This window comes from Phyllostomus discolor, chromosome 4 (genome assembly GCF_004126475.2).
Source record: "Phyllostomus discolor isolate MPI-MPIP mPhyDis1 chromosome 4, mPhyDis1.pri.v3, whole genome shotgun sequence".
NCBI lineage: Eukaryota > Metazoa > Chordata > Mammalia > Chiroptera > Phyllostomidae > Phyllostomus > Phyllostomus discolor.
The window spans coordinates 28,919,773-28,943,961 of NC_040906.2; the positions used below are offsets into that span (position 1 = coordinate 28,919,773).

At 43.4% G+C, this 24,189-nt stretch overlaps 1 protein-coding gene across 1 annotated transcript in view; it reads right to left on the bottom strand.

The window, feature by feature from the left end:
• Nucleotides 1-24,189, bottom strand: part of LOC114494690 (aldehyde oxidase 2) — a 73,498-nt gene that overhangs the window by 12,527 nt on the left and 36,782 nt on the right. Inside the window, exons 23-33 of the mRNA XM_036023114.1 lie at nt 22,243-22,330; nt 19,965-20,051; nt 19,589-19,780; nt 16,182-16,409; nt 12,070-12,165; nt 9,447-9,575; nt 7,378-7,452; nt 6,539-6,591; nt 5,045-5,159; nt 2,484-2,549; nt 2,184-2,372 (exon numbers count right to left, since the gene is read on the bottom strand). Coding sequence (XP_035879007.1) covers nt 2,184-2,372; nt 2,484-2,549; nt 5,045-5,159; nt 6,539-6,591; nt 7,378-7,452; nt 9,447-9,575; nt 12,070-12,165; nt 16,182-16,409; nt 19,589-19,780; nt 19,965-20,051; nt 22,243-22,330 — 1,318 coding nt within the window. The remainder of the gene's footprint in view (nt 1-2,183; nt 2,373-2,483; nt 2,550-5,044; nt 5,160-6,538; nt 6,592-7,377; nt 7,453-9,446; nt 9,576-12,069; nt 12,166-16,181; nt 16,410-19,588; nt 19,781-19,964; nt 20,052-22,242; nt 22,331-24,189) is intronic.

A 24,189-nucleotide genomic window follows, 5' to 3' on the forward strand; every position in this document is an offset into this window, starting at 1 on the left:
GAAGCTTCTACATTGGACTACAAGTCACTAGAAATCAGGGGCCAGGTTTTGCTCACCATTGTATCTTCAAACCCTAGTATAGTGTCTTGCAAAAGGTTCTCAATAAATGTTGATTGACTTACTGACTGAATGAAGCTTGAGTGCTCTTAAAAATCCCAACAACACATGAATTTCCCATATCTTTAATCCTGTTTGGGCTAAACCTTCATTCTATAGGCAAAAGCAGAGTGTGTGTGTGTGTGTGTGTGTGTGTGCATGCATGCACATATGTGTGTGATGAGGGTACCCTATTCAGAAAAACACACTCAGTGGCTTGAACTGGCCTGCTTCACGGGCAGAGAAATGCCTCATTACGACTCCAGGGTCGGGAGAGGCAGGGTAGTCTAGGAGAAAGTGTCTGGGCTTTGGTACCAGAAGATGGGTTGCAAGCCCACCACCTGTAAGAAATGGGTAACATGAATGAGTGATATGAAAAGACGAAGGTCAATAAGAAATTGTGGGGGGTTTATGGTGAAGTTGAGATATCTGTGTCCTGTCTAAAGCAGGAAGCTCTCTTCAGTTCTAGCTAATTGCCACCTTCTAGAAAATCATCCAAAATGATCAGATCATCCAATTTTTCAAGAGAATTTAGATATTTGCATTTTCAAGTAAAATTCCCTGCCTTTGAAAAACACTGTGAGGGACAAGGAAAACACATCTTCAGGCTAGACGTGGCCAGTGTCCCCAGTGTGCAGCTCCTCAGCTGGACAGACTGAAGCTGAGTCCCGGCCCTCACTCCCCGGGTTTCTCTGGGTGAGATTCTCTCTCTGAGTCCCTTTCCTTTTATCAGTAAGATGCAGGCAATGCATCTGACTGATACCTGTCTAACATGATGTTGTGAAGTTGACGAAGTGCAAAAGCATCCAGCACAGCACCTGGTACCTGATAGCTCCCTGTTATTATTGCTTAGTATACTTCGTGTACACCTGCACACTCACGATTTCCCTGCAGGTCTGCCTGTGGGTGGCTAGCCACAACCACAGGAACCCAAGGGTCCTGCTTGCCCTGTTACTCTCGGTGGCCCGAAAGCTGCTTTCTGTGAGCTCTGAGCATCCTTCGCCTTTTTTCCCTTTTGAGTGATTTCCAGCCCAAAGAGAACCCGAAGGCCCTGTTGGTTGTCCTTTTCAAGATTGCCCCTCCTCATCACCATAAGCCTAAGGAAGCTCCTGGGCTGCAAGCTGGATCCAGTTTGGAAATGATAAAATTCCAGAAGATAGATGTGAACTCACTTATTTATTTACATTTGGTATTAATTTGCCACCACTAGTAAGAAGTCTCCCAAAAGATTTTTAAAGAAAGTTTTAATACTACATCTCAAACCTAAATGAAGTTGCAACAGTGAGAGTACCTGCATGCAGCAATGCAAACACTCGCTGACCTTTATTTTAATTTGCAATTTCACCACCACAGCAATCGCTGAGTGGTGGTGTCTTTGCTCTCTGCCACGGGTGACACAGGGGCCAGGTAGTTCTTTGCTGTGGAGGGCTACCTTGTGCATCGGCGGCTATTTAGCAGCATCCCTGGCCTCTACCCACGAGAAGTAACATCTTCCCCCATAGTCATGACAACCAGAAACATCTCCAGACATTGCTGCATGCTTCCTGAGGGCCAAAGTCCCCACCCCTTTGTGCCTCAGTTGAGAAACATCGCTTTAGATTACTTCAGGGTGTGGCTGGGGACCCTGAGCCCCTTGGAGGTGAGTGGTCTACCTAAAATCACAGAGAGCGGGTGGGGCTGGGGCAGGAATCCAGGTTTTCCGAGGCCTCATCCAGGATTTTCTATTCATGCTGCTGCTGCTGCTTCCTAAGATTTCAGGAGCATTGTGTCCTCATTCTCATTTAATATTTTAGTCTGAAGGTTCTTAAGTGAAAAGGCTACTCTATCCAATAGATGATTTTGCTGCATTTTAGAGTTCTCAGTGACAGAGGATTTAATACAGGAAACCTTGGCCCAGGATTCCCCGACTCTCACTGTAAGCCCTGGTGAGGGCTTCTTCTCTAGGTGATTCATCTCCAAATTCTAACAGCCTGTCTTGAGCGGGTCTGTAGAATGGTCGACATTTATTTTTTTATTTTGTCCGGCTGTTTTCCTTCATTATGCTGCCCGATCCACTGCATGGCACAGTGGCTGGTTTGGGTGCTTACCTTGGAGGAATAGATGGTTAGTGGGTTTGGTGACGATGGCAACAGGGAGACATTGAACTCCCCTGGGATGTCGGTGACGGTTGGAATTTTGTACTCGTCTGGGCCTCGCGAGTACAGGACGCCTTCCGGGGAGTATTTCAGTTCCTCAGTGGTATAAAGGCCCATTCCCTGAATAAACGCGCCTTCCACCTGAAGGGGAAACACGTCCAGCTCCGTGAGGCCAGAGGCTTTTCAGAAGGCTGCTCCCCACTCCGCAAGGCCCTCAGGAGGCAGCAGGCATCTCAGCGGGCCGGGACCTACCTGCCCCACATCGATGGCTGGATTGAGGCTGCTACACGCTTCCATGACGATGTCTGTTCTGATTTTCTGCCAAAAATCAAAATTACCTCTGTGTGAAAACTTGAACTGAAAAGATTTTAAAGATGTATTCAAGCAGTTCCCAGTTTTTCCAGAACCCCTGCTGGTTAGTTAACACTGCCCTGGCACTGCACCCACAGCAGAGGTGGTCAGGCAGCTGCTAGGCTCTTCACAGTCAGTGCTGACCCCAGGGTCTCCTGTGTTCGTGGCCTTGACTCCTCTTAAGTGATTCAAAAGTCCCTCTTAAGTGGCTCAACATGGCATGTTGCTGTACTTGAGTGTCACTTAGTAAATAACAGCCTGATTGTCCACCTGATTCTCAACCTGGATTTGCTGCTCTGATATGACTCATGAACACATCTAGGTCTCATGATGGTTCAGTGTAGGTGTTTTTATGTTGTGTTACTAAGGAAATCGTGCAGCCATAGTAGCATATATGAATCTGGGGATTTGCAAGGTCTTGAAACACAATAAAGGCAAATCCTGAGACCACCTTAGACTTTGCTAATCTACTCCTCCCCGAGAAACATCACACTAACAAGGCCCTTCTGTTTTGGTACCTGGCACAGGCATGCAGGGTGTTACAGAGCCGCAGAAAGCCCCTAAGTGCCTGTGGTCTGTCTCAGGAAGATCTCTGGGCTTTCCTTCTGCCCCCACGTCCGGTCCTTACTCTAACACCACCAGTCTCTGTGCAGGCCCAATACCTGGGCTCTTGCTTTCTATCTAGCTCTTTGAATAGGAACTGCTCTTTTGACTCAAATGTTAGCCCTGCATACAGCCTGCTGTGGGCACTGGGACAAGCCTGCACACATCCTCAGCCTCGATAGGGCAGGAGACCGGACACACCTCAGAGCTGCCTTCAATTTACTCCCATCCTGAAATCTGTTTTATTTTGCCTTGTGGGTGTTGGACAACAGGAAGAGGTGGCTTTGCACTAACCAAATCATCAGGTGTTTTAGTTGACCAACCACATTCTCTGACTTGTCTCTAATTAAAAGAATAAACTATTGATCCTGAATGACTGGGCCTTAATCTATAACAAGGGAGGCATCATACATTCTGGAAGATCCATCCCATTAGGCCCATTCCTTTGGGGATTTATACCAAGGACCTCAGATGGAATCACCAGATATGATAAGTATGTTCCCAACTATTGCATGGAACATATTTATACCAGGAAATTATTTTGTTGTTTATCTGAATTCAAATTTAACTGGGTATCCTGTATTTTTATTTGCTAAAGCTGGCAGCGCCACCTTAAAGGTGGAAGATAAGAAAGCTAGTTGAATAAAATCTTTTAAAAAATAAAAAAGAAAATGAGTTGATTTCTAACAACAGCTTCCCATCTAGTTTGGAGCCTCAGGGGGGGCACAGGGCTCCCAATGCTGAGGCTGGACAGTGGCATTGACATCTGGGCCTTGGGGGCAGCCTGATCACCTGCCACCATGCATTCCTCGTTTGCCACACTGTGCTGTGCAAACACCATTATCTGTGTGTGTCATGGTGTGACAAACATTAGGACACACAGTTTGAGCAATCTGTGATCCTGTTTCATGAGTTACTTCTTAACAATGATCTATAATGAGAAGGGAGACATCATAGTAGTGTGTCCTAAGGATGAACTTGAGTGACCTGCGAAGGCTCTTTAGATATCCCTTCATTTACTGTATTTTTAAAAGTCTAATTCACATAATATTTAAGAGGTAGACAAGTTAATCAACAATGGGGCAAATCAAAGACATTTTGACAAGATTTACAAGTCTGTATTAGCAAAGTCCTTTCTATTTTACATAAATTGACCATTTCTATTTTGGGGCAGGATGGTTCAAGATGATATTGGAATAATTTATGCATGGGATTTAGATGTATGATTGATCAATCCTGCAAATTTCCTAACAATTGACTACGCTTTGGACTATACTACATTCTATTAAAGGTTTCTGTAATCTCTGTTCCCAGAATAGTATTTGGGGTATTCATTTCTGCTTAAGTATGACTCCCTTCAGTACATGGTTTCTTGGTTGCCCAATTAAACAACAGACACAAAATTATTTTTACAGCCCTCCCCTTCTCTCCCCATCCTCAATCTATTTCTTTAAATCAGTAGTACCCTTGGGATAATTGACTTTGGAGAAAGTTTATCACATTGCTACGTGCTTTCAAAGTGATCGCTCAAGAAAATTTGTTAAATTACCTATTCCTTCAGATTACATAACTTAATCTTCCTTGAGAAACAACCCCCCCCATCGGTGTACAAAAATTTTGGAAGATTGATTTTATTGTCCGACGTAGAATAAGAAACAATGCATTTTAGGCTCACAAGCAACTCCTTCTTGAACTACTTCTTCAGTGGAAATTCAGGATAAAGCTGGATCTCTAGACATTCCCACAGAAACTGACTCTTGTTCTTATGGTACACAAGTATTACATAATGAAATCGGGCTGTTAATGTACAATGCGGTTTTGTTATTGTTTTAACTTGCCAGGAGGGAAGTTAATATTACCTTGTGAGCCCCTGTCAGGCAGTCAATCTCAACCTCGGAACAGGCTGCTCCGTAGATGTAGTAAGGAAACGGTTCTCCCTCCCCCTTCTCCCAGTCCATGAAGGCCTTGTAGCCCCTGATGGAAGAAATAAAGCCCTTCAGTGTGGGGTGTGCCTGTGTTGGTGTGCGTTTGCAAACCATACTGATTCATTTTAAAAGTTACCAAGTTATGAAGGTATGATAGCATTTCATTGTTGTTTAACTACCTTTTCTTTTCTTCTTCTTCTTTTTTTAATCCTCGCCCAAGGATATGTTTATTGATTTTTGGGAGAGAGAGAAAAGTCAATGTGAGGGAGAAATATGGATTGGTTGCCTTCTATATGAACCTGGATCAGGGATTGAATCCTGCAGGCTAGTTATGTACGCTGACTGGGAGTCAAACCCACACGTTTTGGTGTGCAGGATGATGTTCTCAACAAATGAGACACCGAGCCAGGGCTACACTGTCTTTTCAACTCACTTAAACTTCTACCTGTATTTACAACCTAGCTGGAGTGACACTAATCTTTGCCTCCATTTTCAAGAGGATACTCTCTGCGCTGCAGTTAGGATGTCACAAATAGGGAAAAGCCAACAGACGGTTTGGGCTCAGACCTCCAGATTTGTATTTTGACAGGTTGGGTATCTGCTTTAGCTCTGCACGTTGAGAACCTCAGTTGATTTTATCAGTTGAGGGATCCTGTAGCTGATCAAAAAAAAAAAGGGCTGGCAATTCAATGTGTTAATTTATAATGGAAAGTGTACCCAGCTTGGGGCTGATTTGCCCTCTTCTTGGTAACTGAACTCAGGAATTCGGGATTCATAATGTACAGGGCACTGGGCTGCACTCTTACTCCCTTTCCTTCTTTCTTCATAAGGATCTCTCTCTCTCTCTCTCTCTCTCTCCCTGCCCCCCACTCTCTGTAGGTGGTTTGTTTCCTTAGATTGTTAAACTAATGTCATACACTTCCAGAGTTTGACAGTCAGCTCTCCTCTCTGGGCTTCATTCCATCAACCAGCATCTACCGAGGGCCCCCCACTGCTGGACACACACAAATGCCGACGGTGGTGGTCACCTGCCCATCTCCTCCTGTCTAGTGAGGAGCTTCAGCAAAGAAAGATTTTTATGGTGTTGGGAGGAAGATTTGCAAAATTGGGTTTCAAGTTATTTCTTTTTATTATTCATAATGAAGAATGTTATTATTCTTTATTTTTCCACAATAAAGAAAAGTAAATAATGATTAGCTGCTGTAAGTCATGTCTTATTTTTTTTTTTACCCAATAAGAGTATTTTTATTTAGTATATGTTTGGACATGGCTCAAAGGCCTATGCGAAGTCACAGACTTTGGGACCTAGAAGGGACCTCAGAGACCACAAAATGAAAACATACTTTACAAATGAGGGAGTGGAGGCCCAGAGTGACTGGGTTACCTCACATGTTCTCAGCTAAGTCAAAATGTTATTGTAATTTTTACCTGAAGAATCCTGTGGCTGAAAGGCTGATACTTTGTTCAAAAGCAGTTTTTATCTGCAGAATGAGCATATTTAGTTAAAATAAATATACCATTGGACAGGTGACCATGAAAACATTAAAAATGAAAATATGTCTTAAAACTGACATCTGATCCTTGTTGTTATTGCTTTGTTACCAATAATAGAACTCAACATAATACCCTTTCCCTCAGCTGGTCCACTACCAGTTTCCTCCTGACAGAGCTCAGAACTCTGCATGAAACAAATCAAATGGAGCCCTGCTGCACACCCATGATGCACAGGCTGGTCCACAAGGTGTGCGGGCCTACATTCCCAAGTGTCAGCACTCCAGACAGTGGGTGTGCAACTGTGAGATAACTGTGCTAACAAGCTAGTATACAGGGTATTGTAAAGTTGGATTACACGAGTCATCTCCCTTGGGACTTATTCAATAGCAATTATGTCTTCCTTTCCTTCCTCTTTACTCATCACATCATTTGTGTGTGTGTCTGTGTGCATCTGTGGGTGTGGCTGAGGAAGGCTCACTCTTTTCCTCTTCTTTCTTATCTAAGCAGGGTGGGCACGGCCTGCTGGGTATTCTTCATATACTTCCATTCCTCTTCTCAGTGTGCTCTCTCCACATATACCTGGAAGGGACCTCAGAGACCTTTCAGGGTCAGCCTTCTCATCATGGGTCAGCCGTCCCAGCCTTTGGGCCATTGGTGATCTTGCCCACTCTTGGGAGAAGCATCTGTCCTTGGTGCGTCTGTGGGCTGCCATGGTGCTCTTGGCACTGGTTTGCATTATTTTCTCATGTGTAGTAACAGAGTGGAACACTTACCCAGTCTTCCCATGTGCCTTCTGGATGTTCCTTAATGATGGGCTCAAGGCGTTTCAGAAGGATCTGACAAGCATCCTTGAAGCAGTAAAGAAGTGAATTCCCATTAGAGAAGAGCCAGCCTAGTGGTTAGGATTTGTGTGGAAGAATATTAAGTGATCATTGTTTGGGTCACTGAATACTTGTGGAGTGCCTGCCTGAGCTGGACGCACTGGGGACAGAGAGACAATAACAGCACGGCCCCTGGCCTTGAGAAGAGTGTCAGTTACTGTGGTGTCTCTCCTTCCCGCTTCACTTCCTGTGAAAAGACAGGCTCAGCCGAATCTCTACTCTCAGGTCCCTTTTCTAAAAATATTCACGTTCTTAATTCCTCCTTCTCTTTTTCTGCATTTTTGACTTATACCTTTTTTTAAAATTTCCCAACCATTAAAATACATGCAACAAAACACCTTATTTTCATTGAAATTTGTGCTTTCCAATCTACAACCATCACATGCCAATATCCTTCTGGGTCTGAAACATTATTCAGCTCTGTCCACCCCTCTCTCTGTTCATCTATCCACCATCGAAGTCTGGCAGTGATGGACTTTGCTTTGGGTGTGAAGTGAGAAAATAATTAAGTTTGTTTTTATGATAACCTAGATCTACAAAGTTTCTGATACTCAAAATTGAAACCTAAAACTCAATGTTCTAGAATAGTGATTTTCAACCTTTTTCATCTCGTGACACATGTAAACTAATTACTAAAATTCTGCAGCACACCAAAATTTTTTTTGCCAATCTGACAATAAAATGGGTATAATTTTGATACTTCACATCAGTTGGCTATTGTTATTTTTTAAATTTGACAATATAAGGGAAAAGCAGTCAGTGCCCCTGACTAAATAGTCAGGTATTGTGTGTTTTAACAATTCTTGTGGTACACTGGTTGAAAACTGCTCTTCTAGAAGATGAATTAACACTTAGTTTAGGCTGACAACTCCCAAATATACTGAACTACTCCTATCTTGTGTTTGAGTCTATCCAAAATTGGATCTGATGAACTTGAGTATTCCCACACATTTGTTCTGAGTAAAAAGCATCTCTGGTGTTTGAGCTCTTTAGGTGTGTCCTCACCAAGATAAGTGAATTTAAAGTGGTCCCTCTTGGGAGCTTACGTGTAGTGTTCTGGGAGTAAGGGAATATGCCTCTACAGCATCCCCATAAAAAAGTGGACAGTTCATAATAGAAGCGAGGCAAATAGATATTACTTCAAAAGTACATGCAATCGGATATTTGAGTGAAGGAATATGCAGTCATGGTTCTATTCTCAAAAAGTAAAAACTAACAGTTTTTTAAACATTAGTTTGAAGATAAGTACAAACAGAAAGGATGAGCACTGTGGTAGAACACCATTGTTATAGACACTTTAATTGTACCTTTTCTACCTGGCTGGCATTCTGTCTGCCCACCTGCCTACCAGACCTTACTTGTGTCAGGTGAAACTTGCACAGCTCTGCATTACTTGGTGCCCAAATTTCTTCTTTCTGTGTCTCCCAGGGACTGGGGCTGCCTGTGCACCAAAATCCATTCTCCCCTCTTTCCATAGTTGCTGGGTATGTGGTTTCCCACGACTTCCCAACCTCCCCTGCAGTTAGCTATGGCCTGAGACTGGTTCTGCTAATGGATGATGAGTGCAAGTGACTTGCATCGCTGTGAGGTCTGCCCTCCATGCTCTCTCCCTTCTCTGGCTCATTGGATGATGATGCTCAGGGCAACCTTGAAAGCCACATGCTGGAGATGGAAGAACTACCATCACTCTGGGTGCTTGAATGACTGAACGCTCCCTCTGGACTTCTATGTGTACGAGAAAGGGACTTCCTGTTGGGTTTCAACCACTCTGTTCTGGGTCTGTCACTTCAGTTTAGCCAACTCCAACTAACTAACACACTCTCCTGACACTTTAATTAACCTATGCCTATGTTTGGCGACACAGATGACTTCTCTGGAGCCAATCATTTGTGCCTGTATCCAGCTAAGAAAACCAGAGATGTGGTGAAAGTACCGCAGGAAAGACAGACAGGAAGAAGCACCTGCACGGCCCTGCCATTGACGTCTGAACCGATGGATGCTGCCGTAGTGATTGTGTTAGGCACTGTGGCTGTACTTGTTTCAGAGATGTGTATGTAAGACATGGGTATTTTTAATTCACGGCTGGCCACCTAGGAGAAAAATAAATATTTTCAAGTTCAGTGAGGAGTTCTAAGAAAATTTGAGTCATTGTTTTTCTTAACAAAAATTAATATTTTTATTATGTTCATCATGTCCTTCAAAGCCTAATATAGTGTCTTAGAAAAAATTAGAACCACTTTTTAGTAGAGCCTCATGCTGATTTTTTATGTGTTTTCTTGGTAATATTCCACAGTGATTCTATTATTTAAATTTAGTACATTTAGGATGCTGAAGATTTTATTTTTTCTAAGTTTTACATGTGTAGAGAGTAGGCCAAGCTTATATTATTCATATTCATTTGGTGACAATGGCAGGAAGAGAGATGGAGATTAGACTGACTGACTCAGACCTTGGTCCTGTGTTGGCATCAGCATCAGATGAACTTGAAATGACCTGAGGGCCTGTCTTCTTTTTTGCCCTCATCCTCACCTGAACTTTAGCTTCCTCCCCCTTTTCTTCTATTTGTTCCCACTTGCTTATATTCTTCTAGTATTTGCTGTTCACTTTTTTCTTTTCTGTCCTTTTTCTTCCAGTTTTTCTAGCAGACACATGTAGAAATTAAGATATTTAATCAAGAAGAAATGAAAAATAAAGAAGGGAGCGGAGGTAAGGCAGGAAAAGAAAAACAAGCATTACTTTGGTTGATGTTATCTTTTTTTTTTTCAAAAACACCTTCTCCAGATGTCTGTAGGTACGTGCCTGTTCCCAAATGCCAATCTTCAGACTTTCAGACTAATGCCATTCAGTGATTAAGTTTTCCCAGAAAGATACAAAATGGAAAAAAAAAGGCAATTCTATCAGTTCTTGATGATTAAAATCCGAAGAGAACTTATTGGCTCATGTAATCGGGAAGGAGAGATGGAACTGGCTTCATGTATGTCTGTATCTAGCGGTTTTATGGTCTCACCAGGGTCCTCTCAGAGCCTCTCACATTTGCTCCTCTTTCTGTGATGACCATGTTATTCCCAATAGTGACAGGCTTCCTCTGTGGCATGGAAGACTTGCCTCTGACTACCCCTGGCCTATAGCATAGCAGCTAAATAACCGCAGGGGAATGATAGCTCCTTTTCCCAGTTTCTACAAAACAGTCCTAAGAAAGGACTCTGATTGGCCTTGCTTGATCATGTGCCTTCTTCCTGGCTCAATCTCTGCATCCACTGGGATTCAGGGACCATGACTGGCCAGGTGGTCCTGTGCCTGTATCCATGCTGGGTATTGGGGCAAGGAGTGCAACAGAGTGAAATGCTTGCTCTCTCTGACTATCTAAATTCTAGCCTTCAGGTTAATAGCTCCTACCATAGATAATAATTAACTATAGAAATTCTGCTTGAGGCTTGAATTTTTTGCTAAAGAACAGTCCTTTGTCACCTTTCCTGTAGAAGTGGGGAAATATGTACAAAGTAATGACTGTTTGTTAAAGATTTACAGGAGTCTCCCGATGCACTCAGATCAGCGGGGGTCAACAAGCCAACCACCAACTGGAAATGAAGAGGCTTAGAAATTTTGCTCTTCCTTGGAACCCTGTCGGGACCTGTTGTCTGTGGCCCTCGCCCACCTCTTGCCTCCTCCTCTTCCCTTCCCTTGATGACAAAAAAGACTGGATTCTGGGTTCTCTTAAAATGGATTTGCAGAAGAAGAAAAAGACAAAAGGAGAAGAAAACGATGATGGATCTGCAGAAGCTGTAAGCACCCCCACCTCCTCCAGCTGGGCCTTCTCGATTAATATACCTTTTTTTACTTCAAACTCTGATGTTTTGACTGTTGGATTTTTTTTGAAACATCTGTGCACATGAACCTTGTACCAGTACCAGGCAGAGAAGATGGGGCAGAAAGCCACCAGCATTGAGGAGTCCTTCAGAACTCTCTGGAATGTGGGAGGTATAATCCAAAGTAGCTCAGGGGCTGGGACAGCCAAAAGCTGCAGATGTGTGCTGTAACAATCTAGTAAATTTGTCATGAAGTTAAACTTTTCCCCTTTAAAGAATTATTTTTTCTTCTCCTGAGATATCTTCATATTGTGTGTGTGTATATATATATATGTGTGTGTGTGTGTGTGTGTTAAAATATTCTTTTAAAATTATAGAATGATATTGAGGACATACTTGTCTTTACTTCTCAAAATAATATGGTAATATTGTTGTCCAAACTTTAAAAATTATACACATGGGTCTCGAGAGAGAAAAGCTGAGAGACTCCTACGCTAGAGAAGCCTGCACGACACTCCTACCACAGTGCTCCAGGGCTCATTACTGGTGTTTTCACTAACAACCACCTCCATCCGTGAACCCAGCCAAGCTCCAGGAGCGTTGGCACCTGTGTTTGATTTCCATACTTTGGCCATCCTACTTTATGTATAATAAGTTTTTCAGTCAAGACCTTAGGGTTTGAGTTCAGGGAGTTGTCAGTTGCCCTAAAATTAGTGCCAAATGTCAGTCATGTCAACCATGAATAGAGAAATTAGTGACTTCATTTTCTTTATCTTACCTGTAGGATTTTGGTGTGAATACCTTGTCCCAGTTCATTGCCTCCCTGTGTGACCAACACAGACCCGTCTGTGTAGATATGGACAAGTGCAGCTGCCTGAAAAAACAACGGACAGAGAAGGCACTGCTCAGTGTGCGTTTAGTGAGCTCCAACATAAGAAACGAGGCAGCAGTGGGGTCAGAGAGGCACGCTTTCCTTTCTCAGCAGGATTCTGAGGCTCAGTTTCATTTTGTGCAAAAGTTGCTGGTAAAGACATTCTCAGTTAGGAACCTGGTTTTAGTAGGAGTCCCTTGGGATACTCAGGAGTTGTGGGTTTTGGTTGCAACTATCTGAAAGTTACACCTCTGCTTAAAATCTCTGGCAATCCACTTAACTAGTGAATTAAACATTTGTAAGTATGGCACTTACATGTGTTATGTACCAACCCAGGCTCAGCTTAGATGTATGAAGATGAACAAGGTGTGCTTCTTCCTCAAGGAGCTCACTGTGCAGTAGGGGGCCAGGCTGGACAGCAGCAAGGCATTAGAAGAATGATTCATGACATAAACGGGTGTGCCACAGGGGCCCTGGAGACCTGGGAGGGCAGATCCAGCTCCTTCTGCAGAGCCAGGGAAGGGTTCCCCAAAGTGACACTGAATGGATGCATGAAGGGAGAAATTTGCCACTTGGTCAAGGGGGGCAAGAGCTCCCCATTGTCTTCAAGGGAGAGTCCTGCTCCTTATTATAATACGAGGCCCTTTAGGGTTTGGTCTTTTGTACTTTTCCCATTTCATCCTTGTCTTTTCCTGCCTTGCTTCTAAGTCTGGCATTGCCACGGTTCCTGTCTGACCTGTGCTCTCGCGTATGCTGTTCTCTCCTCCTGGCTTGCCCCCAGCCTTCAGACCCACACCCCATGGTCTCTATTCCGTCAAAACTTCTGGGAACGCTCCTCATTCCCCTCTGGGAAGGATCGATTATCCCCTTCTCTGCGCTTTCTCTTGCAGGATGTACTGAGTTGAATAGTGTCCCCTACAAATTCCTGTCCACCTAGAACCTCAGATATAACCTTATTTGTAAATAGTCTTTGTACTTAGTTAAAAGGAGGTAAGGCAGGATTCTTCCCTGGAGCCTTATGAAGAAGCACAGCACTGCAAACACCTTGATTTTGAACTTCTAGCATCCAGAACCGAGGGAATAAATTGGTTGTTTTAAGCCACTCAGTTTGTGGTACTTTGTCACTGCAACCACAGGAAACGAGAATCCAGGGAGTGGCAGGTCTTCTGTGAGAGTCTGGAAGAGGAAGGGCACTTAGTCTTTTTTTTGTCATTGTGACCTGAAGAGAACTCGGAGTGGGTCTGAGTCACAGAGACACTAAAGAAATGTTTGTTGAACTGGATGAATGGAAATGTGGTATTTTTTCTTCAAGGAGGAGGAAAGGGAAGAGGAGGAGGTGCAGCTAGGGCTTCAGTTTATTCTGTGTGGAGATGCCTGGAGGCCCAGGAAGGATTCCAGAGCATCAAGGCGTACAGATTCTAAGAATAGTTTTTACTCACTGAGGGCCTTCTTGACTCCCTGTGAGGGCAGTGCTTCTCATGCCTAGTTTAAGGAGTAGGTGTTCCAGCTTCATGAGTCATCAGCTGACCTGGAATGACATGCTTCAGCTCCTAGCCTGGTACTTCTTGAGTGCATCAATTTGGAACTCTGTGGGGAAGCTGGTGGCCTTTCAAAGGGAGGCTTATGCTTGATTTAAAGAAGTTTTTTTTTGTGGTGAGATGAGAAGTTGGCAGAAAGTAGGCTGTGGTTTCAGTGAGGGGCAGCCATAAAGGTGAGGGGAGTTGTGGTATAATAAAAATAAATGTGTGGTCTTTGCCCCTGGTTTTTGGCACAGGGTTCCTAAAACCCATGAAATTGGCCTTGGCCGAGTATCTCAGTTGGTTAGAGTGTCGTCCAGATACACCAAGGCTGCAGGTCCTATCCCAGTCAGGACACATACAAAATCAGCCAATGAATGCATAAGCAAGTTGAACAACAAATTGATGTTTTTCGTTCTTTCTCCTCCCCTTCCCCTCTCTAAAAATCAATACATACAAATTTCCCCAAAGAACTCCACAGAATTTAGGAATTTATTGTCCTTTGTACACTAATGAAATGACTCGTGGGAAGAAACTAGATAACTGCAGGGTTGCGGGGGAGGGCACGGGAATGATTGTCGGAAACACCAGCCACTCAGAGAGTCCTGTCTTTCAGCCCCACTCCCTGGCTTCCAGGCAGATGTGACAGACTTGAGATTGACTTCAGTCTCCCACGGCCAGTGATGTGATCAAGCATACCTATGTAATGACGTTTCCTTAAAACCCCCAAACAACAGGGGTTTCTGGGAACCTCTGGGTTGGTGAACACACCCACGAGCTGATGGGCCGCATGGCCTGGCGGGAGAGGACGTGACAGCCTCGCACCCCCTCTCCCACCTGTGCCTCTCTTCCATTTGGCTGTTTTGAGGCAGTATCATTCATAATAAATTTGTAGTGATCATAAATAAAGTGCTTTTCTGAGTTCTGTGAGGTGATGTAGTGAATTATCAAACCTGAGGGGCTGCGTAGTGGAAACCCCCCCAATTTGTATCGGCTGGGCAGAAATGCCAGTAGCCTGGGCACCCGGTTTGTGCTAGCATCTGGAAGGGGGACAGCCTTGTGGGACTCAGCCCTTGATCTCTGGGGTCTGCACTGACTCTGGGTAGTTGGCGTCAGAATGGAATTGAATTATTGGACACCAGTGGGTGTTGGAGAATTGGTACAGAAAAGACACGGCATTTGGCATCAGAGGAAAAGCTATACACGTGACTCTCCAGGATCTCTTATGCCCCAGCCTTGATTCGGCCCAGGCTTGTAGACACGACAGTTAACCTTCTTGCACCTCTTTACAGAATGGCACATTGGACCTGACCAGGAGCGTGACCCAGGAGTCAGGGAGCCTCCTCCTACTGCCAGAAGAGCCATGGCCCTGAGAGAGGCGTCTTGGACCTCCTAGGCCTGGGGATGGGCTGCCTTGGATAATAACAGGACAGGGTGTTCCGGGAACCCTGCCAAGTGCTGTTATCTCATCAAATTCTCATCGGTCCTGAGAGAGGATTATCATTCTCAGTTCGTAACTGAGGAAGCTGAGGCTCAGAGGGGTTAAGTAACTTGCTTAATGTAACACAGCCAGTAAGTGTCAGGGCCAGGGATTTCTCAGGTCTGCCTGACTCCAGTTGATTAGGGATTTGGGGAAACTGCTTCATTACCTAGGAAAGATTTCCTTCCACAGGGCAGGTTTTGTGGTGTGTCGGCTGTCAGTAACTGGGTGTAAGTGGAAGAATGCTTTCAATGGTAGGCCCACAAGGGAGATCTAATGTGTTGTTAGATTTATGTTTAGATCTAATGCATGGAAGGTTTTTCTGCTTTTGGTGGACAATCACGGGAGGCCACAGTCTTTCCCAGTTTTCTAAACAGCTTTCCCATCGACCACACACTGGGATTGCCGGGAAGACTCTCTGTGCCAGTCCTGTGCGGTTTAATGCGTGCGTCTAGATGCCGTCCCTCCTCCTCCCTTCTGGAGAGGGCCTCTGAGTGACTTGCCTCTTCCTTTCGCAAATCCACCTGGGAGGACTTCGGGGGCCTCCCATCCTCATTTCCCCATCAGAACGGACACAGATTCCTGGGAGAGGCGGCTTGAAACAAACAGCTGGTGAGGACAACATGGAGTGACTTCTCTGCCTAAAGACTCAGTGTGCGCTGAGGAGTGCCGTGGGGTCTGGGGCACAGACTGAGAGCAGCCCATTCCTGCCCAAGCCTGGGGACCCTTGAGCTCCGAAAGCACAGCACCGCAGGCCTGGTGGGCTCTTGTTCCCTTCTTGAATGAGGCGGTCAGTGGAGCCGTCAATGCTCCATCCTAGCAGTCACACGGCTGCAGGCTCGCTGATGCGGCTTTCTGCCATTAAGGCATTTTTCTGCTGCACTGTGTTGAAAGTGCTTGCAGATGGGTGCTGCTCCTTCCTCCCTGGGGCTGGGGGGAGGGGCTCAGTGCCCTGTGAATGTGAGCTGACTGGGCCAGGAGTGAGTCTGACAGGAGGGTTATTTACCACACACAGGACTCACCTGGTGATAGCTTGTTGCGGTGAAGCCGACTGAAAACTTCATGGGGATAACAGCAATGCCTTTCTTCTTCCAGTAGTTCTTCTTATTGAACTCTTCCACTTGCATTCTTCGGCTGTGAAAGGATGACTTGTCCAGACATTCGTTCCAGCATCTTATCAGGGGCTCGGGGTTGAATTCTTGTTTGTAGATGGCTTTGTCAACAGTTTTGTACATGTTTTTCTCCCTAACCTGAAATGGGTGGAAAATTGAGTCAATCGTTATGGTCAGACAGAAGCTGACTGCAAAAGAGAGACTGGAAAAGCCTCCCCATTAAAGCACAAACTTTGGTTTAGACAGGCTCTTTCTTCTTTTTCTTTGAACAGCATGTGCTTTTACAAAAACAATGGAGGTTATTTCTCATCTCTTCTTCAAAGCACTAGTCACGGTCTATCCCTCCTGAGAGGGTATGAGAGTGACCAGCCTGTGAAGGTCAGGGCGGGGAAGGAGACTAGGGAGGCAGATTTTCTTTTTCCTACAAGGTTCAGAGGTGGAGCAGAGTTGGTAAGTAGCATATAAAAGCAAGGGTTTATTATTGTAACTGACGATTTTTTCCGTTAGAGAGGAACAGCACTGCAGCTACTGACAAATAGCAGGTCTTCTCCAAGCCTTCTAACTGCCTTCGAAATGTGTGGTCTGAGGATGAAAAACGGGATTCTGTGGGAAGGAACCTCACAGGGTGATCTGATCATAAATTCCTAACTGGGCAGGTCAGGGTGGGTAATCCCAATCCAGACATACAACTTTTTACTAAAAAGTTTACCTTTGCCTTAAGCAAGCCCTGTCCACTGTTTCCGTGCATCTAGGCTAATACACCTTTGAAATAAGCTGTCACCACCCTCAAGAGAGCACATAATCTTGATAGTTATTTTGCAATCCAATGCCCGCCTTGCTTTCTCCCACCTCCAGGTAATCTTCCTTACATCCCCTCCTTAAGCCCAAATGCAAATACTCTGGAGAGTAACTCTGTTACTTTGAGATCTTGCTTCCTGGCGTGTGTCATCAGTTTGGCTCAGATGAACTCTTACAAAATCTCTCTACAGATCTGGGTGTTTCTTTTGTCAACAAGTCAAATCTTTTTGAATGTGTGTGTGAATCTGGGTGAGCCTCACGTCCTGGAAGCTTGCAGCACCTGACAAGGATGGGGAGCCCACTGAGTCACCTCAGGAGTTTCTCGTTATCCTCATCTCACTCTACTAACAAATGAAGTAGTTATTATCATCAGTAGCAACACTGCAATGATACCATCTAGTTTATAAAAACAGATATTTTAACAGATGCTAACTCATTTGAATCTTGCAGGAACTCTGTGAACTGAGTCATACTGGCCTCGCTTTATAGATAAGAAAACTGAGCCACAAAGAATGTGCCTCTCCTTGTTCAAGCTGTTCCACTGGCCTTGACTACCTTTGACATATCAGTGCCTATCACTCCTCAAGGCCTATCTCAAGTGCCCTCTGCTCCAGAAAGTTCTCCTGACTGCCCTCCTGCCAAACCAAGGAGATGTCTTCCTCCTTTGTGCCAACAGAACAGCTGAAGTGACTTCTCTTAGGATAACTTCTGCTGTGTTTAGGTGCTCCCTTGTGTGGAGGAAGTACGCTGACAATCACAGATCCCAAACCTGGTGAATTTAGGGACAAGAGGGTCAAAGGACAATACACAGAGAGCCCTTGCGAGAGTGAGGGTCTACATCGAGGAAACAGGATTGAGATGCAAAAAGTGGGCTGGGGTCCCACTGGAATTTAGGAGGGGCAGAAAGTGTTATCAACAATGACCTCAACTGCCAGTGGCTGCCCCTCTCTTGCCTAGCATATTGTATATTCTGTGCATCTGCTAGCATATGGTAAAAATAATATTTTTGGAGGGCATTCTTTTGTCAGTATCTCTCAAAAGTTTTCAAGGACATTAGCAATTTCACTTCTGTAAATTTACACTATACAAAGAGGGCAACATTATTTTAATAGCCAAAGATGGGGAACAAGCTGAATGTGTACCAGTAGTGGAATGGCTAAATAAATTATGCTACATGCATATTACATAGAGCTACTCAGTCATGAGAAAGAAGGAAGTAGATCATTCTATTGCCACAGGAAGATGGCCTTGGCCTACGGTCAAGCAGAAAAAGTGAAGTGCAGAATAATGTGTTTATCATGGTCCCATTTTGGTAAATAACTGTATATGTACACATACAGACATACGGTAATGTTTACGTGTGTATGAATACAGATGGGTGGTACCCATAGAGAAATGACTAGAACAATAAATAGGGAACTGTTAACAATGGTTACCCTTAACCAATAGGGATGAGGGGATAAAAGGAGATGTTCACTTTTTATTTTAATGACTTCAATGGGGTTTGCATTTTAAAAAGAGTAATTATCCTTGTACAGATTTTTAAAAGAAGGAAAAAGAAATCTTTGCACAAGAAGGATGGAAGATAAGGAGAGGAAGGTGAGTTCTTTTAGGTAGCCCTGAATATATCTTGAATTCTGATCCAGGGCTAAATTGAGTGGTTCTTCTAGGGCAGCAAATTTGCAACCTTTTTCATCTCATGGCACACATGAACTAATTACTAAAATTCTGCGGCACACCAAAAAATATATTAGACTTTCTGCTGATCTGTCAAAAAAATAGGTATAATTTTGAATCATTTACATTAGATAGTTATTGTATTGGCTGTTATCATTTTTTTCCAGTCTTTTTCATTTATTGTTGAACTAAATACAGAGGCTTCCGTCCCTCCTCAAGTTGTTTTTTTGTTTTGTTTTCTTCAGGCTTCCTTACACAGCAGGGCCCAACCAGGGCGTCTCTCTCCCCACCCCGAGCAGATGCCTTAGCTGGCCCTCCACAGTCCCTGTTCTGGTGCTTGGTAACAGTAGGCAATGGCTGCAGACCCTGGGACTGCGGCTGTTCTAGCCCACCTCCAGCAAAGTCAGCTGTCTGTTAGTGGCTTTAGTTGTTTGATCACCAGAAAAGAAAAAGCAAGAAATTTTGCACATTTTCTTTTGGGCCAGATATGATTCCCCTGTGCCCTGGGCAATTCTCTTACAAGGCAAATACACTCTGCGGTGGCTCATTTTATCCAATCTTATGTGCTCTGCATGAATCAGGAGGCATTAGATCTTTAGGTCATTTGCACATACTTTTTACTTTGGAATGCATTCAGGGTGCAGGATGTTATTATTTTTTCTTCGACAATCTAAGGGAAAAGAAGTCAGTGCGCCTGACTAAATAGTTAGGTAACACATGTTTTAAAAACTAGCGGCACACCGGTTGAAAATCGCTGTTCTATGGTATTTCCCTGGGTAGCTGGTTTCACACACCATCTGATTCTTCAGCAATCTTGGTTGTGACCTTAATTACAACCTTACCTTTTCTGGCAGAAGACCACATTTGGCTGCCACAGCTGTGATGCAAGATTCTATTACTAGGATTCCTTGTGGGAAGCCAAATCCGCGAAAGGACGTATTTGATGCTAAATTGGTCATGCACGCACGGCCCCGGAACCTGAGGTTTTGGATTTTATATGCATTTTCCAGCTTTAGTAAAAGAAATTCTGCTACCTACAGGAATAGAAAATATTCACATATATTGGACAACAGTTTTTCTTTTCTGTAAAAGTCAGGTACACAGAGTCGAGCTACTGTGGACCTCGGTGAGTACTTGAGGAAATATGCTCAGTAAAGACTCATGTAGAAATTCTGCATTCTACTGACCACCAAGGACACTGGTTTCTGATGCACGTACCGCCTCTGAGTCTTCCGGTGTGCACCCTCCGTTAATGAAGCACTCAATGTCCAGAGCTTCGATTCGCCCGTCCTTCATGAATCCCACCTGTCATTGAATGATGGACATTTTTATGTTTGAAATTTACATGCCAAGTTGGAACCACATCCCCGTTCCACTATTGGGCAGGACTGAAGACAGACACTGCTCCTGTGTGCTTGGTGGTGTCCCATACCTGGTTATTCCTTTGCTTTTTAGTGCCTGGCTGACAAAGGCCTCCTCTGACCTGAATTCTGCGAGCCCTTTCCTTTCAACGTGTAATTTTCTGGCTACACAGTCAGCGTGAAATTCTAAAGTCCTTGCTTATCTCCAGACATATAATTGCTACCTTCTTCCTTATTTTTGGAAGATTCTCCTTCATTTTTACTGGTATTCCTTCTAATTTAGACTGCGGTTTTCCCCGTTATGGAACAGTCTCTGGAATTCCAGCATGCATCAGAATGAAGCACAGTGCCTCCTATTTCAGGAAACTTTGGAAGCCGAGGTTGGAAACGAACCATGGAGTGGCGGCTCCCATTGTACCGAGCTGCGAGGCGCTTTGTAATTGGGGGTGGACGGAACCAATGTGGATTAGTGCTTCTGTTCTTGAGACTCACAGAAGGCATCTTGCATTTTTTTCAGAAGTTGCCACCCGCCTCCCACCACCTAGACCAGTTTGTCTGTACAGCCCAGGTTGAAAAGAAAAATCCCCACTCCCTGCTGTAGTTCTACCAGAGGAGGACTGGCTCTGGCCCCTTTGACTCTCCCAAAACAGGGATAAATACGACTGATGAAACCATACAACTATATGGTGATTGCCATCTACTCCGAGAAAAATGTCAGAAGATAAACCAGAGCAGTTAGAACATGTGGAAAAATCCACAAATTCAGAATTCATGGTAATTTGACGCAGTCTAGGCTGAGGTTTAACTTTTCATGAAGAAAGCACACTAAGCAAAGATAGCAGAGAGAATTCTTAAGCTGTTTCATATGAACTTTTAAAGAATTTTGGAAGAACTTATCACACATCAATATCTATTATACTAATTTACAAATAGTTCCCAAAAAACAAGCAAAACATTGTTAGCTAAGTTTGAATGAGGACATATACATACATGTATACACACATACACATTATTATATTGGAAGTAAGATTATATTTCTTTGAAAATAAAATAAAATTTGGATTTTAAAAAAGGCGAAAGATTTATACGATCTGAAGAGAAACCAGAGTATAAAAAGTTTGGATTTCAAAGAAAATCTGATTATTTCCTTCTTTTAAATTATATTTTATATTACTATAATTACCAAAAATTTTCAGTCTGCAATCTTCTTAATAAGGACTAGTGCTAAAACAGTCTCATAACTGTAATATAAATATATCCTGATTTATAATGTAGGCCCAAACCAAAGAACTCAGCAACCACTATACTCTGCCAACTGCCCCCATCCCAGAATGTGCCTCAGAAGATAATAATATCTGTACTAATTCCTGTGCACTTGAAGGTGAATACAAAGTTTCATTACCAGCTATGGTTTATTCCTCTCTAATTATAAAAATCACTAGTGCCAATGGAAGAAATAAAATTGTGCTGTGGTGTGAAAAGCCTGGCTTTAGTAGTACAGTGAATATAACAGTTCAGTAATCTAAGGCAGTGACAAGTTTAGTTACCTGTATGCTATAAGCAATTCCCAAACAAAGCATGTTTGATAGGGAAATGTTTTTTAGAACTATTCTAAAAACTCAGCCACAGAATTGAAAAGTAGTATTGTTGCCAACCAGATGTGAATAGTATTTTTAATAGTGTTTATGCTACAGTTGCATAAAATGCAATAAATGTGTTTTGAAATAATTTAAAATTATTTTACTTGTTAGTGGATTCTTTTTTCCTATTTGCAAAAATTTTTGTGACATGTTTATAACCACTTAGTGGAAATACTTGTTAAGTGAAGTTTTGGTACATCAAGTTTGTAGCTTCTTTCAGGTGTCTTCCTTGTCATTGAGGAAACACTAGAGTAAATCCTTATTCTTTCAATAGTGCTTTTTAGCAAGTATTTTAATTATTTAGCTTCATAATTCTATACTATATTTATTAAAAGTTCCTCATAAAATTGTTATGAGCATTCAAATACACAACATCCTCATTGAATATTTTAGATGCTAAAATTATTTTTTTTTAGAATTCAGCAAAATCAAAATAATAGAAAAAAATAAAACCATTGAAATAAAATAAGGTATTTTAATGATTTCAATACTCACTTTATATTTTCCAAATAGTGGGTGTCTTCCCCCAGTTATTAACATGTCTTCTTCACGGTCAAGAACAAGACGAATGGGGTGACCGGTTCTAATGAAAACAAATCTTAGTCAGATCCTCCTTCCTGCCCACCCACCCACCCACCCATCTGCTCACCTAGTACCCACTCACCTCTTTATCCATCCCCTCATTAAACCATCTACTCACCCATCCATCTATCTACCTTTCAACCCATGCATCCCTGATCTGCCCTCCCACCCATGTTATCCAACCACTCATTTAGCCATCCATCCATTCCATATATATTCATTGAATGCATACACTGTGTTAGGCATTGATCTGAATTAGTGTATGGCAAAATTACTATTGCCTCTGTGGTCTATAATTCAGATCTAGCTAAATTGATTAATGTCACATGTCAGTTAAGTCCTGTTGTTATGGCTTTAAACTTGATGATCATCCACATCCAGCCATTTCTGCATATCCCCACCACTAACAAAGGACAAAGAATGTGAACAGATAAATGCAAACTTAACAACACAACTGCAAAAAAGGCCAACCCATGTCCTAGGATGTCTGGATTTGGATCTTCCGTCTCACCCATGACTGGTATGCTGTTGGCCGAGTTGGGCCCCTGGGTAGCTAGGAGCTACAGTCTTTCTGTATCTCAGGGGCAGAGATGCCCAGACTTTGGAGTGCAGAAGAATCCTCTGGAGTGCTGGTGAAAATGCAGATTCCTGAGCCTAAGCACTAGGACTCTGATTGAATAGGTTGGGGAGGGGCCCTAGAATCTGCATTTTCCTCAGCAATTTTGATGCAGGAGTCCTCAGGTACATGTTGAAAACCATGATTCTAGTGTAAAGTTTCCTGGTCTTCTTTAATGGTGAGGACCACCTGGAGCATCAGTTAAATGTTCAGTTTCTGGGTTCATTCCCTGGTGACTTTGGTAAAGTGGGTCTGGATGGGGAGGCAGGAATTTCTACGAGCCAAGAAGACTGTTACCATCAGCCATTTGGGAATGCTGCTGTGGAGATCGCTTAACACAAGGCACGTGTGCGCTAAGGCAGGCTTGTGGCCTAAGATGCTATTTTCTGCACTTGGCTGAACAGTAGAACCACTAGGAAGTTTTAAAATATAATGATGGCTGGGTCAGTATGGGGCATCCTAGCAGTTGGATTTAAGTACTTTGGAGATGATTCTAATGTGCAATCATGCTTGAGAAGTCTTAAAGGCACAAGCCTGGTGGGAATAAAATGAACTGATTATCCCTTGCTGGGTCCCTGGTGGGTGTGAATAGAGAGAGGTTCATTATAAAAACAACTGAAGATGAGATTCAGATCCTGCCTTTCTTTGCCTCTCATTGCAGAAGGAGACACCTATCTGAGTGTCTTAGGACCTTGCTCTGAACTACACAGAAGTTGCAAAAGGAACCAGGATGTTTGATGTTCACAGGCTGATTGGGATTCCGACAAAGTACAAAAAAAAAAAATAATAAATTTTAGCCCTGGCTGGTGTAGCTCAGTGGATTGAGCTTGGGCTTCGAACCAAAGTGTCACAGGTTCGATTCCCAGTCAGGGCACATGCCTGGGTTGCAGGTCATGGCCCCAGCAACCACACATTGATGTTTCTCTCTCCCTCCCTTCCCTCTCTAAAAATAAATAAATAAATAAATAAATAAATAAATAAATATATATATATATAATAAATTTTAAAAAAGGAAGAAGGAAAAAAGAAAAGAAAATGAACAAAGAACAGAAAAGCCAGCACCACACACAGCATACACAGTGAAGGAGCAAGCCTTCATTGAGGTCAGCCCGGGAGCTCTTTGGACATGTCATAGTTCACTGAGCACACACTGAAAAGCCAGCTCTTCCCAGGTGCAGGGAGGCAAGTGGTGGGAGCCTTTCTTTCCTCACCCCACTGGGTCTACAGCTGAGAGTAGGAAGGAA